Source organism: Phalacrocorax aristotelis, chromosome 1 (genome assembly GCF_949628215.1).
Source record: "Phalacrocorax aristotelis chromosome 1, bGulAri2.1, whole genome shotgun sequence".
Lineage (NCBI taxonomy): Eukaryota > Metazoa > Chordata > Aves > Suliformes > Phalacrocoracidae > Phalacrocorax > Phalacrocorax aristotelis.
The window spans coordinates 115,651,693-115,666,089 of record NC_134276.1 but is presented as its reverse complement, the minus strand read 5'-3'; the positions used below and the strand labels follow the sequence as shown (position 1 = coordinate 115,666,089).

General features: G+C 38.4%; 1 protein-coding gene across 3 annotated transcripts in view; it reads right to left on the bottom strand.

The window, feature by feature from the left end:
* The window catches only part of CADM2 (cell adhesion molecule 2), a 681,753-nt gene that overhangs the window by 184,551 nt on the left and 482,805 nt on the right, over window positions 1–14,397 (bottom strand). For all 3 annotated transcript variants that reach the window (XM_075102266.1, XM_075102284.1, XM_075102275.1), the window contains one exon: window positions 283–432. In XM_075102266.1, the coding sequence (XP_074958367.1) occupies window positions 283–432 (150 nt within the window). The remainder of the gene's footprint in view (window positions 1–282; window positions 433–14,397) is intronic.

Below are 14,397 nucleotides of genomic sequence, written 5' to 3'. Positions count from 1 at the left end.
GACTTTCACCACCTGTAAATGCTCTTCCAAGATATTTTGCAACGTTTTCCAAATCAGCTTGCAATAAGCATTTAAAATATTATTCTCCTTTAATAATATACAAATTTAAGCCCAAAAGCATACTGCAGTGAACCCCTAACAAAAAGCATTGTATCATAATTAGAGCTGAAAATATATATTCCTAGCAAATATTTTCACATTAAAATATTAAAGCGAAATGGTTTTAAACATTTCTTTCTTAGAAAAAATGATGCAGAAGCATGAGTTCAGGAAATGATTTACCTTTCTTGTCATCGAAGTACAGTGTCTGTTGAGCTGGATTTGACCACTGGAGGGAGGTGTTATCATTTTGATCGACCCTGCAGGTCAAATTTGCTGTTCCCCCTTCAACAACCGTGACGTTCTGTGTAAGTGGAAACTGCCCTTGGCTGCCTGAGGAGGGACGGGAGGGGAGAGATGGAGAAGGGAAGAGAAAAAGAGAGAAAAAAGGAAGGATTTAAGTTGTAGAACTGAGTTTACTGCGTCAACTTCCCACAGATGACAGTCTGAATTCAGTGTGATCTACTCTGACCAAAGAAAGGTAGTACAATAAATTGAAAAAATTTTATTCACACTATATTCTCCGGATCCAATAAACAGATTAATTAAGAAATAGGGATTCTTTTTCCCCCGCTCTCACCCCCCAAGTCGTACTAATTAATTCCACAGAAATACTCTGCAATTTTATCTCCTCAGACATACCCATTCATTCAGGGTATGCCTCCGCATAGGGTTCATGTGCTACATACCTACACAGATGTCTCAGTATGGGTAATACAGTTAAATGGCTGTTGAAAACATCACAGAAAGCATAATATAAAAATCTGTCTGGGACTTTTAAAAGAGAGTGACAGGGCAGCCTTGACTCCCTGATGCTTTTTATGCTTTTTGAAGAACTCTCAGGACAACATCTTTGCTGTCAGGTTTGGAAAGTTTTTGGAGAGCGAATGTAGTGTGGTTCTAACAGTCGATGCATCTTCTGTTGAGGTAATATAACCTGATCTCATATGAAAATGGAAGAGATGATGTAGTAAGTCTCTTTCACATCTGTGATTCTATCCCAAAGCATTATGAATCACATTAAGTGCTTGCTGAAAAGTCACTGGGAAGATTTCCAAATATGTCTACACAATACAGGAGCAGTATCACCCAGGTTCTTGAATCACAAGCATTTTCAATGGCATAGTTAGACTAAAGTGTTTATGTAATGTGAGAATAGCACACACATTGTCAAACAGCACAAAACATCCTGGCAAAGAGTATCACAACAAGGAAGCACAGTAAAAACATGGAAGTCGTTTTTAACGTGGGCGGGGAAAGAAACGTTCTTCAGTAATAAGCAAGGCACATCATTACCTGGGAGATCTATTACTTTATTCAGGGATACAGTGCAAAAGAAAGACAATCCAAAAGTTTAAATCAAATATATGCTTCTTTCTTTCCCCCCTTTTTTACAGGTTCTATTAATACAAGAAGTCCCCAGGGATAGGTAGAGTTGCTAGCACAAAGTATAATACTAAGATTGAGACTCAAGTGGGATGTGTCAGAAGTGAAAAATCTCTCTATAGTCCTACAGGAGTGAACAAGCTCAGAGATATGTCATAAGTATATCAAGGAAATTAAATATACAATATCCACTAATTATACCAATATGGAATCACAGATCTGGCATAAAACCTTCACAGAAACATCCTGTTTTAGTGGCTCTCATCAGAGTTGTTCCCTTCTAAGTTAAACTGAGGCATGCGTTCTATATGGAAGACATGACAGTATAGAAGTCTATTATCTAGTATATAGGTTTTCAGATGACCAGAATAAGAAGTTACTAAATAAAAAATTAACAAACAAGCTTCTATTTGACCTGCTGATATTACCAAAAACTTAATTCTAGCTAGATTTTGATAGCTGTCCATATTGATGGCCTTAGGCCTGGTACATAAGCATCTACATCACTGAAACGATTAGCATTCAGGAAGATCTAACACTCTCCACTGTCTTGGTTTAAAATAAATAAATAAATAAATAAATAAAGGATTTCCATCAAAATACGAATCTGAGTAACTGGTATATTTTTTGTATAAATATCAACTTCCTGCAGATGTCTAAAGAGCAAAATTTACTACGTACTGATACTTACTATAAGAGGATATTTACAATCAACGGGATAACAGATAGAGTAAATAAGAAATAAGGAATATTGAAAACACCATGGCTAATTTAAATGCTGCAAACAATAAATGACAAAATTCTCATGACATCCTCTGTATCTGACACTTCATTAATCAAACCCTGCTTCTTGAAAACCACACGTTGAGAAATACTTGATGAGTGAAAAATCATAAACAAGGATGGAAAAAAAAAGAAAACAGAAAAGATTTGTCATTTCCTTCCATTTCTCCTCTTTCAATTCCAATGTGTCAAGGAACCTCAAGATATTGCATAAATTGCTTATCGCTTAAATTAGAATTTTAAAAATCCAGAAAAATGCACACAGCCTGTTATTACTTCCACTAAATTACAGGCATCTTACCAAAAAAATAACCTTCTCAAATATGAGTTGTGGATAAGAGGCTATGTGGGTTAAAATATTTTTTGCATACAAGAAGCATTAAACAGAATTTAGTGCCAGAGATTAGCACAGTGAAATCCGTCATTTACATTAAAGACTAGGAAAGGAAGATAGTTTAATAAAGAACTGCTGTAATGATTTAGGACCCTATTAACAAAATCTGGGAGCTCTCCCCAGAATTACCCTATATTCTCTTTCTGATATTATAGTTCTTATCATGAAGGCGTCAGTGTACTTGTAATCTATCATTTGCTAATGATTGTCAAGTCACGGACTTGTTTGTTCGGAAGAGTGGTTAGTAGGTAGACTTTTCTGATCAACCATTTAAATGGAAACTGCAGATGCCATGATCTGAATGAGGCCAGAAGAACTTGCCTTTCTCTGGCCACTCTCCTACCTGCTGATGCTTTCGAAGCAAGAATTGATTTATCATATAAAAGTGAAACTAAAGCATTTGTCCTATCTCTTACTAATACAGAAGCTGTGTGGATATGGAGAAGATGCACATAGCTTCATAGGAAGCTTGGAGTGTAGAAAGAGGTACAAAGAAAATGAGCCCTTTAATCTGGAAATTAGGCCAAGTGGAAAGAAGGGAGTCTGTGCAGAACAGAAAAATAGACAAAGTGAGACCAAAAGAAAGGACACTGCACACCTCTTAATGAAGACCGAGATTATTAGTAAGTGATGGGAAACCTAAGACACAGAAACATTTATGTTATTTACTTTATTGTTTGTATCAGCGTCTGACTTGGGTTATTGAAGTAGGAACTTTGGGCTGGAAGGACTGGAGAAGGTTGTGAAAGCCTATACCAGAGAGATCAACATTATAGAAAACGTCAGCGTTGTGCCATTTCACACAGCATTATAAGTGTAAAGAAGTGGTTTTATGCCACTAAAGATTAGATCTGGTCCTGGGGGAATTGACAGTATTTTGCAGGAGAGGCCTCATTTCTGTTAAACAGCTAGGTAGCGTGCGCCCAGGAAGCATGCCAGCGAAGCTGCCAGCCCATGCAAGTGCTCAGTGCGATGGAGAGCCCAGGCCATCGGTGACGAGAGGTGGTGTTCTCAGCCAGCTCTAGGTACCACCATTGAGCTGCGGCTGCTGCAGCACAGCGACCCACGGCCAGAGGCCACTAACTGGAATCACAATGTTGTTCCCTGAGGTACTTGCTTTGGAAAACACCCTTACACCTGGGATAATTTATCACCACTGCAAAAAAAGCATTCATACTCCCAGCATTGAGTGCGCTGGTTCTGATCCATGTCAGTTGTCCCATTAAGTCAAGAAGACTTCGTGATGAGCCTCTAATAACAAGGCAAGCCTAAAGACCCAGCCAGACTGAGTCTAGCATGCTAAAAGGAACTTAGTTTTGATCATAATTTCAACTGGATGCTACCACTGTGGTTCTCTAATAGGAATGGTTCATAATATAATTATTAAACATTCTTGTCTTACTTTCTTCTTTAACTCTGGGAGCACAGATTGAACAAGACAGTGTCCTCTAACAAAAGCATTCCACCTTGACCTATGAAATCTAGTAATGGAAAACTTAGTGGCACCTTCGGTAACTCATTTCAGAGAGCAACGGTCACCATTGTTTAAACAAGAAAATGGGATTTTATTCCTGGTCTGAATTCGTCTCACTGCAGCACCTAGCATCCACTGGCTCTTGTAATACCTTTTTCCCTGCTCTGAAGAGCCCTCTATTATCAAATTTCTCTTTCTTTTGTAGGTACTTAGAGACTGTGATCATATCACCCATTAACCTTCTCTTTGATAATCTAAATAAATTGAGCTCCTAAGACTTTCTGTAGAAATCGTATTTTTCTAATCCTTTAATTAGTCTGTGTCTCTTCTCTGTGCCCTCTTCAATTTGTCATCTTTTTTCTGAAGTGTGGAGCCTAGACCTGGAAACCACACTGTAGCAGTCACAGAAGGAAAAAATACAAGGGAAATGTCACTTCTCCACCAGAACTTCATATTCTTGTTTGCACACCTAAATGAGTGCCCTTGGCCACAGGGTTAGACGGGGACCCAAGTCTGACTGATGAACTACCATGATGGCAGTGTTTCTTCTGGGACACTGCTCGAAGGCAGGCCCCCATCCCAGTTCTCCTCCTGTAGCTCTTAGATGTACGTCCCTATGTTTCCCTGCACTGAAACATATGTTTCTTTGAGCCCAGTGCCCCATGCTCTTCATTATTTCATATGTCCACAGTCTTTGCAGCATCCACAAACGCTGCTGGCAACAATTGTGTTTCCCAGGGTGTTTCTAAAAACAAAATCCAAAAATCATCTCAATAGTACAGTACCAAGCACTTTTCCCAAGAAGACAAATGCACAGAAACATGACTGTTCAATGCTGAGTTCTTGTTAATCGTTACACGTTCACCCTATTTTTTCAAACAGTTCTAATCTCAAGGTTGGTTTTGACTAAGTTTTCGTTATTACTCAAGATGTCACGCTATTTCAAGTCAAAGGCCTTTCAGAAGTCAAGAAGATTTCAAAGGCTATGGTTACCTTTTTCTAGACATAACTGTAATTTAAGAAGTCATGAAAATATTAAATAAGTCAAACAAGCATTTATAAATATATTCAAAAATATTGAAAATAAATTAGTTCCTAATGAAGACTTGTTTTAGAACATAACAAAAGTTTCTACTAAGGCAGAAAATTTAAGTATGAACTAATGTTCATATTTCCTTTAATGGTGGTAATGTCAGTGAGACATAACCCCATGAAACTAAGTGAAATCTCAGATTTCAAAATGTGAGATTTTGAAAATATTTGAAAAGTATTCCTAAATCTACCACTGACTTCTCACATGACCTCAGGCAATCCATTTAATCTATGCTTTGCTAACCAATCTACACAAAATAAATGATGCTTATTTAACTGGTAAAAAGATTTGGCTCAAAAAGGATTTAAAATACATTTTTTTATTTTTTATACAGGTGTTTTCACTTCCTCTCATCTGATTTCAGCCCATGCTGCTGCTGCTGTGAGACAGAGGAATGTACTTATGGGGAACAGAGACTTGAAACAGTGATAAAATAAACTTTATAATGCTTCCATTAGAGTTTAAGGATGAATATTTGAATTGTTTTGTTGCATATATTGTTCAAATCACATGTCTCTTCTGGTTTGTGCATATGTACTTTAAACAATAATTCTATATTTATTCTACAAATGATTTGAAATAATTTCTATCCTCCCCATCTAAACATAGCTTCATTCTTTGCGTATAAATCCTTGTAATAATCAGGCTAAGTTTAAAAATATAAATGTCTTTATTTGTCAAATTTTTTTTATATATGATGCACAAATTTGGGACACCATCAAGAAGTAAAATAAAAAAGACTGTGGATTTCCAAGAATTTTAAGATGTCTTTCAGATTTCAGTAATGAATCCAAGTCTACCTAAAATTCTTCAGTTTCTGAATTGGACTCCCCAGTGCCACAAATACAAAAATTCTTGCACTGTACCTAATTCAGCTTGTTGAAAGCCAAAAGTGATGATAGCAGTAAGAAAACCACACTCATAGCAATAGCAAGCACTACCGAAATAAATCGTTCTTTACTTGAGCAAAATTCCTACGTGTCAGTATGCTTGAGCAGAAAGGAATAAAGAATGTAGCATATAACTTAAGAATAATAATGAATTATAAGTCAAATTTCAACATCCAGTGGAAAAACCTCTAAGCACTTCCTGCACTGTTGAGGAGTGCATTAAGCACTTCCCAGACACATCACCTTTTAGTCTGCACTGTGCTAGCTGAACAACCCAGGATGTTTTATTTGCCTCTCACCGGATGGCTCCTCCATTCCTGGAACAACTTGGCAACCCTTCTCTTCCTTGAACATGAGCAGCCAGGGTGCTACACCCACTCCAGAAATCCTAGCAGTATATTATACAATAGCACTAGTAACTCCTTGTTTCAGGCTGCAGGTATGGAAAAGACGCCTAAATTTGGTACTTGTACTAAGGGCAGATATGGAGACTTGCTTTAGGAGATGCACCAGGAGAAAAACCATATCACATGGGATTACATGATGATGCTGATGGGACACTGGGCTTGCAAAGGCCAGGGCTCTCTTAAAGGTACGAACCCACATGCACTCCAGGCTTTTGCTGCCTGTCAGCTTTTAGAGAACGCAGAAAAAAGCAAGAGGTTGATCAGCACCAGGGATATGGGAATTATCCCTGTTCAGCTGAAGAAACAGAAGGTAGGAGTGTAAGAGGGAGGGGGATAAGAAGGTAAGATGGGGGGGGGGAATGTGGCTCTCATATCTTTCACAGGAATTTTAATCTGCACTAAAGAGAAATCCCTGCTCAAATGCTACTTAGTAAATGTTAAAGGGCCATTTTATTTTTATAAACATATGGAAAATGCAGAACATGTAAATAATAAATACTTTTTTGAACCGAGATTTTTAGGTAAGTTCAGTGCAATTTATTTCCTACTTTACTGGTGACTGAGGGAATTGACAGGTATGTTTGAGACAATAAATGTAACTCAGATGATCATCATTCTACAGACAGGGCTACCCATCCAGCTGGCTCGCTTTCTTCACAAGAAATGGTTGGCAATGACACTTCTACCCTGCACTGGCAGGTCAGGTCAATCAGATACATATATATCCACTACAGGATATGTAATTATGCTCTATTCCATGATCAAACCTTGAGGAAAATCAAACAATTTTACTGTCTGTCTGGAGTATCCTAACAAAGAAAGAATGAGGGGAAAAAAAAAACCAAACAAAGCAAAACCAGTACTGATAGCCCACAATACAATTCCCTTGTATCTGAGGAGGAAGCAAGAATTTTTATTGGAAAGCGCTAAAAGGTTATACAAAGATAAATTACAATATGCAATGAAGCTACTGCAAAAAGAAGGCAGCATCTAGATATCACTGTCACCATGCTGTATCCTGGTCCCTCTGCTCATTTTAGGGAGCTTTCTTGGCAAAATTATTTCAGCTATTTTGCCTAGATGGAGCTATAGTTAAGTATATTCTATCACAGGTTGTTTTTGCATTGCTTTGTGGAGGACCAATACTGCTTTCCAGTAGAATTGACAGGCTCATATCTCATTAGCCGCAAGCTGTTTTCAGTCAAGAAAGGCTTCCCCCCCCCCCCCCCCCCCCCCCCAGAAATCACGGCTCAACTGCTTTTACAGATTTTAAAACTGATTTTTATCTCAGTATGAGACAAGATTATGCAGAATAATTATCATTATTTGGTCCAGTTTGGAAACATTCATCTTGTGGGTTCATTTCATGTTTATTTGTTTATGTTTGGTTTTGGTTTTTTTTTTTTTAATTTTTGCAATTAAAATGAAAGCTTTTGAATTATTTCAACACTTCCATTTGATGCTTAGGTTATATATTCTAATCAATTTAGCAGGCTAATTATAAACATGACTCAGTGGCTGTAAGGACTGAGAAAACATAATCCTCTCTTTACTTTTGTTTCTGAAAAAGGTCTGTTTTTGTAGGAAACAGTTATGTTATAAATTAAGAGAGTTTCACAGTATCAGAGCAGCAAGCTTTGCCTACTCATGACACTGTATATCAGAAAGCCATAAAAAGAAACGGGTGTGGAAAGAGAGGAGGGACTGGACAGGAGGTGACAGCAGTGAATTAGCGGTCTTTTGGCATATTGGCCCTGCCTTCTCCTGCGAGCCTGGCTGCCCGGTGTCCCTATGAGGTAAATGAAGTTTACCAGCATGTGGGAAGTTTATCAGCAAGGGAAAGAACAGAGCCTATAGTTCTGTCCATTCTCACCCAGAGAACCTATAGCAGAGCTCAAATAAGAAAAACATTTATCCCTTTCAGTCTTGCGCAGAACCACAAAGCCATGGGCTTTTTATTTGACCTCTTTACAGTATGATGTCAGTCAAAACCAGAGCAAAGAAAACTGCAAAAAATGCAAAACTGTATGAGAGGAAAGGAAAAAAAAGAATCTTGAGCAAATTATTATTCAAGTTAGTCAGATTTTTTATATTGACTTCAATAGGACCAGGCCCTAAAAGAAAAAAAAAACAAACCAGAGTAAATATTTGGGTGAGGCAGCAAGCAACTTACTGCTTCAAATAGCAGCCTGCATCTGTAGGGAGAATACCTTAGTTTTAGCCTTCTTTCTTAGCAAAGGAACTGAAACATTAGAAACAAAATCCTGTATGATGAAAAACCTAAATATACTGAATCAGTTTCCTGGCTTTTGCTCTTCATTTATATATGAAATAATGCAAACATCTCTCCAAGGAGATGGTTGTTAGCTTGTCTTTATCTAATTTAAAGGAAAATGATACTGTGAAATGCATTTCAGCAGGCGTAAACTGAGGTCTGCTTTACTGTGCAACTAGTGTTTCCTCTATTGAATAGGAATGAATCCCTTTCTCTATTTTTTCAGAATGGATACCATATAGAAGGTTAGTGTCCTGGAAATTTTGAAGAGGAAACTACAGAAGTTGTTGGCCCTATTATCTTATTTCACTTCTAAGAACAGTCTTAAGAGTGTGGTAAAATACTGACTACAGATTAAAGAAGATAGTTTCACTCTTGATACTTAACTACCTGCTTTGCTTTATTCTAAAAGACAATAGGATAATTTAGCCTGCATACTACACTGCATTCATGCAGGATTTTTAAAGGAAGAGAAGTTTATCTGAGCATAATTTGATACACAGAGAGTCTTTGACTGGGTCAACTGGCCTTTCCTACCTTGCTGTCTTAACTGGCAATAATTTAGTCCCATATCTGCATAGCATATACTTATTAGAGTTGATCTCCAGAGAGAATGTCCTGTAAATTGTTTGCTCACTGAAGAAACATTGTTTAAAAAAGAAACAAAACAAAGAAAAAAAGTGTGTTCTGGTAACTATTATATGCTCCAGTAATAAAACCATTTGCAGAGAAAATTGGAGTTAATGAGAACACTGCAGAAACTTACTACAGAATGACAGAGTTTTAGGAGAGAGAGAAGAAATAACTCGGAAAATAGTTATTACCCCGAAACCACGCATTCAAGGTCGCTGGTCTTTTTTAAATGTTTAAGGAATTAGTAAAATAATCCAAAGGACAAGAGCACGCTGGTACAGCTGCTGATTTCAGACTATAGAATGTATGTTAGACAGCAACAATAGAGAAGGAGAAAGCCTTTGTTCCTTCCTTCACTCCCTGTCTTCCAGGTGCATATTTCGACACCAGCAGCTAACTCAAGATATAATTGATTTGGACTGTATTTTGGTGAAAGAGATTGTGGATATAAAATTGAGAAAATTGCATATTGAAGTACAATTATTTCATGAAGACTAACAGGAAGGAGTGTGAGAGAGACAATGGAATAAAAAGTACGTACAAACACTGCCATTTCGTAGGAACTTCACATAAATGACTATTCTCTACTCTTTTCAGACTATCACCATGGTATTATTTGCTTGGCATGGAGAAGAGTATCCAGTATATTTATTTATTTAGAAAGGTGGGAAAGGCATTCCCTTCCACCACTCTAAATTGCTGATGGAATTTACAAACCCAGAAATAATGAAAGTGAACTTTATCTTCCTACGACTGTGATAACAGACTGCTGAATTTTCTGTTTCTCATAAATGCAAATATGGTTTAGAACTTTCTGTCACTTTTCACTTTAAAGTGCTATGCTCAATTCTTTGTGCCTCAACAAACTGTAAAGTGCTTCTTCTCTAAAAGCAGGAAGGTACCCAATTCTAACATGAAGAATGAGGAATTGGGTACTTTTATTTCTTTGAGGATCTGGGCCTCATTGTCACCACATTTCCCTTCCTAATCTGTAAAATAAGAATAATGGCATTTTCTTACTTCACATCAGTCCTCCAAGAAGAAAATACACAAAAAAATTTACACAGAAGCCAGCTAATAGAGTAATGGAAGAAACATAAAGCTACGGTGGAGACACATGCACATACAACCCTATCAAATCTACCTCTTGCTACAAAGTTAGAGCATACCATGTGCATTCTTCTCCCCCAAATCCAAGCATTTCACCAAACTAACTGGTACTTCTTGCAGTTAACACAACAAAAAAAGTAAGGTAGATCACCTCCCATAAAAGTCAGTCTAGAACCTCCACACCAGTGAAGGTATCCGGCACTACCAACTTCACTTCAGTTCTGTACTTGTCCATTCATGCTACTGAAAGGACTTTCTGTTACAACTATGATTTCTCTGTTCGATCTTCTCATCTGAGCAACAAATAAAATTAAGTTCTGGGCATGTCATCTTAAACAAAAATTAAAGAGCTGTAAACCCATGACCTACCAGACTTTTAAGGACTGACCATCAAGTACACCACACAGGGTCCTGGCAGTTGCACAGGCAGGCAGGTAGTTAGGGCTTTAACTTTGTCTTTGCATGAATGTATGCAACTTCTTAGAGGAAGGTTTAGGACAAAGGTGATTTAGTGATAGAACTGAAGATAGGGCTCTGAGCTTTTCAGAAATTGAAGAATATTTAGGGGCGTTTAAGGACAAATTGAAATTCATATTTGGAAATGTAAAGCATGTCATAAGCTAATGATGATGTTTCTACAGTAAGTAATGAAACTAACATAGATAAGAAATTTAACTTATAAAATATATTTCCAATAGAAATATACATGACACTTAAGCAATGCTAGCCCGTCTTTGAAAAAAAATTACTTTTGCAGAGAATACAGGAAAGCTTTTATCTCTCCCAATGTAGGCCTTCCCCCCAGAAAAATCATACTGGTAAAACAGTAGCCAGTCATACTATACTGCTTGTATTTCACAGAATCATAGAATACTTTGGGTTGGAAGGGACCTTTAGAGGTCATCTAGTCCAAGCCCCCTGCAGTGAGCAGGGACATCTTCAACAGGATCAGGTTGCCAGAGCCCCATCCAGCCTGACCTTGAATGTTTCTAGGGATGGGGCATCTACCACCTCTCTGGGCAAATTGTGCCAATATTTCACCACCCTCATTGTGAAAAATTTCTTCCTTATATCTAGTTTAAATATACTCTCTTTTAGTTTAAAACCATTACTCCTTGTCCTATTGCAAGAGGACCCATCTTTCTTATACACCCCCTTTAAGTACTGGAAGGCTTCAATAAGGTCTCCCTGGAGCCTTCCCTTCTCCAGGCTGAACAACCACAACTCTCTCAGCCTTTCTTCACAGAAGAGGTGTTCCAGCCTTCTGATAATTTCTATGGCCCTCCTCTGGACTCACTCCAACAGGTCCACGTCTTTCCTCTGCTGAGGGCTCCAGAGCTGAATGCAGAACTCCAGGTAGGGTCTCTCCAGAGCACAACAGAGGGGCAGAATCACCTCCCTCAATCTGCTGGCCGTGCTGCTTTTGATGCAGCCCAGGCTGTAAGCGCCCACATTGCCGGCCCATGTCCAGCTTTTCATCTACCAGTACCCCAAAGTCCTCCTCTACAGGGCTGCTCTCAATCCCTTCATCCCCCAGCCTGTACTGATACTAGGGGTTGCCCTGACCCATGTGCAGGACCTTGCACTTGGCCCTGGTGAACCTCATGAGGTTCACACGGGCCCATTTCTTGAGCTTGTCCAGGTCCCTCTCAATGGCATCCCACCCTTCCAGCATGTCAGCTGCACCAGTCAGCTTGTTGTCTACAAACTTGTTGAGAGTACACTCGATCCCACTGTCTCTGTCATTGATGAAGATATTAAACAGTACTAGTCCCAGTACAGGCTTCAGAGGGACGCCACTCATCCCTGATGTCCATCTGGACATGGAGCCATTCACCACTGCCCTCTGGATGTGACCATCCAACCAATTCCTCATCTCCTGAACAGCCTACCCATCAAATCCATATCTCTCCAATTTAGAGAGAAGGAGATGTTGTGGGGGACCATGTCAAAGGCCTTACAGAAGTCCAGATAGGTTATATCCATAGCTCTTTCCTTGTCCACTGATTAGTTGCTCCATCATAGAAGGCCACTAGGTTGCTCAAGCAGAACTTGCCCTTGGTGAAGCCATGCTGGCTGTCTCGAATCACCTCTCTGTCCTATTTGCTATGTCACAGTTTTGGATTTTAGTTCAGCATCAAAAGTGGTTAATACAATCAGTTCTCCAGACTGCTGTCTTAATACTGTGATTTGGGGGCCTCAAAAATTGATCGCTACACTGCAACATACTATCTGGAGGCAGCGCTCTGCCTGAATGCTGCTTTCTGTCTTCTGATTAATTACTTACCTACAATCCAAAATCAGTTGAAAGTATAAAATACTCTGCTTTGGATACTCTTTCAATGTGGAAAATGTCCACAGAATAAAAGCCAGGTAAAAGGAATAATCAGCAATTCCAAGCAAAAGATCTGACTCTAGTTATGTGCACGTGAATCTGAAATGGCTAGAAAAGGAAGAGAAGACCTTAACATTGCTGTTTTTTCTAAAATGACTGTAATGGAACCACAGTTGTCCACACCCAGCATCTCATCAGTGAGCCAGCAATTCTGCAGCATATGTGCCAAAAAAGTTTTGATACCAACATCATTCTGATGTGCAACAGGACAATTGGAAAGCTATCTGAGCCTAAATGTCAAGACTTACACCTATATAGTCAATTTAGAAGTAAAGCATGCAGCTACATGTGCTATCAGGCATATTTTAAGTTCTTTGTATATCACATCAAACAACCAGCATGCAGATGTTTAGCAATGATAAAATATAATTTAAAATATACTGTCAGTGTAAGTTGAATATAATGTATTAATGGAAATGACCCAATAGCAAGTACTTACAACGGTTCTAAAACTGACTGCAATGAAATGCAATCTAAAGCAAACAATTTTCACACATTTTCCATCCTGTCTCCATGTGGTAACTCATTGCAAGCCACATATGTTTGGCAATGTGATGGAATGACCCAGCCATTTACCCTCTTAAAGTCCACTGCACTTCAACAAGTGCAAAAAACTCCAACCAAACAACAACAAAAAAGAAATCAAAAAAGAACACAAGTGTTATGATATACTGCAGCCTGGCACAGCACGGCTGCACTTTGGGCAAATGGTCGCAAGGTCTGAATGATTGTTTTGGGTGACAGATTTTCTTCCTAGTTCTGAACGCTCAAAATACCAAAAAAAATACTGATAAGAATCCGAAAGCTTACATGTTTATCTGAAGGTAATGCAAACTATGCCTACATTTTAAAGTGCACAATTAACACAAGTTCTTTTTATTTAAAAATCCACAATACCAAAAAGTACTTAAAATGAGATCAACGTGGGTCTGTAGATACATATTTTAATAATCTTAACAAATCTTTCCAGTATCTAGAAAGTAAATACTATGAAAGGTCCCCTGACGCAATGCCCAAAACTTATGGCAATACACTGATAATCCTCTTTCAAGCATGCTCCATCCAGAATTAGTCTCACAGGTAAATAAGTGGGCAGGGAATAATATGAAATTATCAGCCACAGTTCTGCAACAATTATTAATGGGGGAATAGAATTATTCTTAAGGCAGGTATTCCTAGAAAGATGGCACAGACATGTAACCTCAAGAATGTCCGGAAAGTTAATTATTAGAAGGTCACAAAAGCACTTTATCTTCCTGGGGTGCCATTTGAAAGGTGATAACCAGGACAAGCAGATGTCTCTCTCCCCCCTTGCAATGAGAAGACGTCAAAGAAAAACAGCTAACAAGTAAGAAAACTACAATCATATTCAGAGATGTTCACAAGAAGACAAAATCACTCACCCAATCCTAGACTGAGGTATCAGCCTGGAGCAAGTGTTCTGAAAAAAGCTGGTCT